A 6000-nucleotide genomic window follows, 5' to 3' on the forward strand; every position below is an offset into this window, starting at 1 on the left:
GGGCGACGTTTCGGATCGAGATCCTTCTTCAGCCTGAGAGTCAGGGGAGAGGGAGACACAGAGATAAGGAAGGGTAAGGTGTGAAAATGAGACATCAAAAGAGATGCGATCAAGGAAAATGTAGAATAGATCATTATTAGCTAGGAGAAGGTGACAACAAAGCAAAAGAGATAATATGTAATCAGGGGGACAGTCAGACTGGTTGGAGAACTGTGAAGGGGGAGGGATGGCGAGAGGAGAGAAAGGGTTTCTTGAAGTTAGAAGTCAATATTCATTCCACTGAGGTGTAAGCAACCCAAGCGAAATATGAGGTGCTGTTCCTCAAATTTGCACTGGGCCTCACTCTGAAAAAGGGTGTTGACGCTGCCTGGAATGTATTTAAGGTCTCCCAACAGTCAATAGGAGGTAAAGAAAAACAGCTATGTAGATAGATATCAGATAGTTGTAATTAAAATAGCGTTCTCATACTGTGGACTTTCAGTTTCCAAAATATTTACTGAGATTGTCTTAGCATCGAAGGGGTGGACATTTTGAGGTGTGTCAAGCAGAGTTTTTTGATGTAGTGAGTAGATAGACCAATTAAGTGAAGGAACATTGCTGGACCTTATCTTGGGGAATGTTGGCAGTCAAGTGGATGGAGTGTCAGTAGAGAAAGATTTTGGAGATAGTGTCCATACGTCTGTGTATTTTAAAGTGGATATAGAAAAAGATATACATATACCAGCAGGTTAGGTCTTAAATTAGAGTAAGGCCAATTTCATTAACATAAGGGAGGACCTGGTAAAGGTAGTTTGGGAGCACCTATTTGCAGGTAAGCATATATCTGCATAGAGGGAAACTTTCAAGGAAAGTTGGCAAAGGTTTAAGACCAATATGTTCCTTTAAGAGTAAAAGCCAGCAGAGGGATGCTGTTCCACAGTCTACGAGCTGCAACCGCAAAAGTGCGGTCACCCCTGAGCTTAAGCCTAGACCGCGGGATAGTCAGTAGCCCCCAAGTCAGCCGACCTGAGGGACCTGGAGATAGAGTGGTGGGTTAGAAGATTTTTGATATAAGGTGGGGCAAGCTCGTTTAGGGCTTTGTATGTGAATAGGAGGAGCTTGAAGTTGATTCTATACTGTACTGGGAGCCAGTGGAGAGAGGCCAGAATCGGGGTGATGTGGTCCCTTTTACGGGAACCCGTCAGGAGTCTCGCTGCGGCGTTTTGGACCAATTGCAGGTGGGACAGGGATGATTGGCTGATCCCAGTGTATAGGGAGTTGCAGTAGTCTAGGCGGGAGGAAATGAATGCGTGGATGATTTTTTCAATGTCGTCAAATTGTAGGAATGGTTTGATTTTAGCTATGGTGTAAAGGTGCATAAGTCTGCAGGACTGGGAGGTATTTATCCCAGTCTGCTTGGGGGGAGGGGGTTTGGGGGGCAAGGGAAGAGATTACTGAGGCTCGAGCTGAGATTTTTAAAGCCTTGCTGGATACAAGTAAACAAGTGAGATACAAATGACTGGAGGCTGCAAACATGGTCTCCCTTTTCAAAAAGGGCAGCAGGGAAAAATCTTGGTAACCATAGACTTGTGAGCCAAACATCAATCATAGGGAAAATGCTAAAGAAAATATTCTGAGGGAAAGGATTAACGATCACTTGGAAAACCAAGGGTTAATCAGAGATAGTCAATATGGCATGGGTCAAGGGCCGATCCTGCTGGGCCTATTTGATTGTATTCTTTCAAGAGGTAACAAGGTCAGGGTAGTAGATATGGTTTACAATAGCTATAGTAAAGCCGTTGAGTAGGCCCAAATGGGAAACTGGCTGCAAGGATCAAGGCAGATTGGACCAACATTGGCTGGGTATGGGAGATAGAGGGTAATGATAGATTTTTTTGGTGCGTTTGAATGCTTGTGTCAGTCACATCCCACAAGGATTATGGCGCTGCAATGCTTGTTGTTGTAACATCGGTGAATGACGTGTATGGGGAGGAAAAAAACTGCAGATGCTGGTTAAAATCGAAGGTAGACACAAAATGCTGGAGTAACTCAGCGGGCCAGGCAGCATCTCGGGAGAGAAGGAATGGGTGACGTTTTGGGTCGAGAACCTTCTTCAGTCTGATGAAGAAACGTCACCCATTCCTTCTCTCCCGAGATGCTGCCTGGCCCGTTGAGTTACTCCAGCGTTTTGTGTCTACCTTTCACTTGTTTGTGGATGTGGGAGACAAGATCTGTACATTTGCGGAGGACATGAAGATTGGCAGAGTTGGAAGCTGGTCATAGGCTTCTGAGTGATATTGATGTTTAGATGAAAAGGTGAGAAAAGTGGCAGATGGAGTTTAATCCAGACAAATGTGAGGTGATGCATTTTGGCTTGGATGACAGTGGCCAGGTAATCATTGGTGGAACCTTTACCTTTAGCGATCTTTGGGCATTGATTGATGTGGATGACTGAGTTGCATAGTTAATAGCACAATATGAACCAAGACACCACCGGTGACAATGCAGCAGATCACGAGACTTCCTCTCCAGAGCACACTGAAGACCTTTTGTCAGCTGGCTGCTGTCGTCATCTGTTGAAATCCTTTCAATTATTTATAAATGGGCGGCACGTTGGCGCAGCAGTAGAGTTGCTGCCTTACAGCGAATGCAGCGCCGGAGACTCAGGTTCGATCCTGACTACGGGCGCCGTCTGTACGGAGTTTGTACGTTCTCCCCGTGACCTGCGTGGGTTTTCTCCGAGATCTTCGGTTTCCTCCCACACTCCAAAGACGTACAGGTATGTAGGTTAATTGGCTGGGCAAATGTAAAAAAAGAATTGTCCCTAGTGTGTGTAGGATAGTGTTAATGTGTGGGGATCGCTGGGCGGTGCGGACCCAGTGGGCTGAAGGGCCTGTTTCCGCGCTGTATCTCTAAAAAAAAAGATTTAAAAAAAAATGTTTCTGATAATCAGAGGCAGGTGAAAATGATTCAAAATGGGTTTAAATACTTGTGTGCAGACCGAGGGATGTGGGGAGAAGGCAGGAAGCGGGTACTGATTGTGGATGATCAGCCATGATCACAGTAAATGGCGGTGCTGGCTCGAAGGGCTGAATGGCCTACTCCTATTGGCCCTCTGGCTTCATTGAATTATGTGATGCCAGCTGCAACCCTTTCAGCTCTGCTCCTGGAGTCAGAGCAGGCAGAGGCCAGAGAGCAATAGCATGATGTGATGAGTTGTTGGCTGTAAGCTTAAGCTGGGTCTGCAACAGAATAGAACAACACAAGGAAGTCTCATCTGCGCTACGGATGCTATATAACCGTTACATAAAAGATCTGGAAAGCCTTGAGCATAAATTGTGGGATGGGTTTGGAGTTTACAAATGTAGGAGTATTTGATGCTGTTAAGCTTTTCCCTTGCAGTTTATAATGTACTCCAAAACTCCGTTGCCCCTTGAGAGCACACTCTCTGTTCCAACTGTCTGTTATCTGATATTCAGTTTCCACAAACGATTTTCAAACACTGAACTGATTTCATCTGTTCTTCCACAACAGTACTTGTCCGTATAGCAGACCACCCTATGGCTACGGTGATTTTGCAAACAGCATGTCTGAATGCCTCGGCTACTACGAAGACCGATACCAGAAGCACGAGGCAATGTTCTCCGCACTGAATAGAGACTATCCTTTCAGGGAGTACCCAGATGATTGTCAGCGCAATGCAGACTCCAGGAGCAATAGCAGCATCGAGGAAGGGCCCCACTCCAACAGCCTGGGAGGAGAAGAGTATCTGAACTCCGTGCCACAGCTGGACGTTGGAGCACTGGAGAATGTATTCACAACCCCAATGTCTGCCCCTTCACAGCCTCAAAGAGTGGAGATGGTCCACAGTGATGACGAACAAGAAGGCAAAGTTTTAAAAAGCCTGTAGCTAAAAACAAATCTATTCAATTTGTTTTAAACCTACCATCATAAAAAGTATCTCTATGGAATGATGATTCTTTTATTTATAATAAACCAAACTGAGAATTCACAGTTTTGTCTCCACATGGGAGCAATTGATGTTTATAACATCTATGCATGATATATAACTTTCGCACACAAAAAATATAAAAAAGAAAAAATTGTTGGTGTTACATGTTGTTATTGACACATTTAAAAATACCTTCAGGAACCTTATGATTTAGTTTCCAAATTCAGTTGAAACACACCTAACTGCTAGTTAGTGCTCGTGATTCTGGTTTTTGCACATCAACTTCTGTAAGTGTTGTTCATATTGTTATAGTTTCTTTTTGAGTTATATTTTAATAAACTAACGTTAAACCTACATTTTTTTAAACAATTGTTTTTCTTAATAGCTCCCTTGTCACGTTTGATAAAGTTGCAGTTCATTATGGCTTATTTTAAAAATCTGCCCATACCATTATGCTTCTTGATGTGCCCAGAATGCCACGTCGTATGACTGTCCATGACTCATGATTCTCCTGCATGGTTACCTTTCCAACAAAAGCAGTTCCATCAGAGGCAGGGAGACGGGAGGTCTGATGCCAATTGCTCCCTGAGTTCTTCTTCCACAACTCCAAGCAACAGGTTAGAGAGTAGAACTAGCAGAGTGCCCAAACAGTGAGGTGACCTTCCACCCCCCCCCCCCAAAACCCTGTGCCACGGAGAGTGGTAGACAGAGAGGTCTAAAGAGAGGGAGGACATTTTACCGAAAGAGGCCGATTTTAGTTTCTGTATTCATTTAATCCCAGCAATTTTTAATTTTGTTACATAATTTATTATAAGCCATCAAGGACTGCCTAGCCTTCAAATTGCTGTATTTTTGATTAGAGGGAGCTTTCTTAATTCAGCATATTGCATGGAAGTTTAACAGTATTATAAATTCTGTGGTATAAACCAATTTGTTTTATTGAATCTTTTTGAAAGAGTAGTGGTAGTTCAGAACATTCCTGAATTGATGGTGATCAAGGGAAGGGAATCAATTTGCCATCCCTAATTTGTAACATTATCACATATTCATATATATTGTTTTAATAAATATTTCTATTTATTGCAGTCCACCTCTCATGTGTTTTTATTGCCTGATTAAAGATGATTTGGGGATTCTAAGCTATGAGTTATCGTCATGCTGTGGTTTTCATGCTTATATTAACCTGCTTTGTTCTCTTTCCAGATGCAGACTGACCGATTATGCAAGTCCTGTAATTTCTATTTTTATTTCATAGAGTCATACAGCATGGAAACAGGCCCTACATCCCAACTCGTTCATGCTAACTCAGAAGGACCAACTAAGCCATAGCCATTTGCCCAAGGTTTGGCTTTATGTTAGACTTTAGAGATGCAGAGTGGAAACATGACCATCGACCCACTGTGTCTGCACTGACCTACAATCACACGAACACTATCCTACACACGATGCACAATTTACAATTTTTACCAAAGCTAATTAACCTACAAACCTGTACGTCGTAGTGTGGGAGGAAACCAGAACACCCGGAGAAAACCCACGCAGTCATAGCGAGAAAGTACAAACTACATAAGGTCAGAACCAGTAGTCAGGCTTGAACCTCTTTCACTGTAAGGCAGCAACTCTACTGCTGCTGTACCTGGTTCATAACCTTATGTGGTCCATAACCTTCGAAACCTTTTCAATCCATGCACCTGTCCAAATGTCTTTTAAATGTTGTTATTGTAATTGCTTCAACTGCTTCCTCTGGCAGCTCATTCCATATACCCACTTTGTAGCTCTTTCTTTGCATACCAGTGTTTATATATTGTTTTCACCGCTACTTTCAATCAGTTTAATCACTTTGTAAATGTTTTCAATAGTGGAGGCTACTACTTTTGCTACTATTCTTAAAGTAACCTTTTTACTGTCTTAAGGTTTCTTGAAAAACCCATTTGCCAGTCTGGAGAAATACAGGCTATTATAAGCTATTATAAGCTATAAGCTATAAGCTATAATACAGGCTATTATAAGCAGGTAAATTTTGGGTATGTGTATTCTTTGGGCTTGTATTTCACCATTGAGGCACCGTC

The 6000-nt window shown here is 42.8% G+C and overlaps 1 protein-coding gene across 2 annotated transcripts in view; it reads left to right on the top strand.

The window, feature by feature from the left end:
• LOC144599952 (transcription factor SOX-30-like) overlaps positions 1 to 4276 on the top strand; it is a 62645-nt gene extending 58369 nt beyond the window's left edge. For both annotated transcript variants that reach the window (XM_078411231.1, XM_078411232.1), the window contains one exon: positions 3514 to 4276. In XM_078411231.1, coding sequence (XP_078267357.1) covers positions 3514 to 3889 — 376 coding nt within the window. In that variant the 3' untranslated portion in view covers positions 3890 to 4276. The remainder of the gene's footprint in view (positions 1 to 3513) is intronic.
• The last annotated feature ends 1724 nt before the right edge of the window (positions 4277 to 6000 follow it).

The sequence above is a fragment of the Rhinoraja longicauda genome, chromosome 14 (assembly GCF_053455715.1).
Source record: "Rhinoraja longicauda isolate Sanriku21f chromosome 14, sRhiLon1.1, whole genome shotgun sequence".
Lineage (NCBI taxonomy): Eukaryota > Metazoa > Chordata > Chondrichthyes > Rajiformes > Arhynchobatidae > Rhinoraja > Rhinoraja longicauda.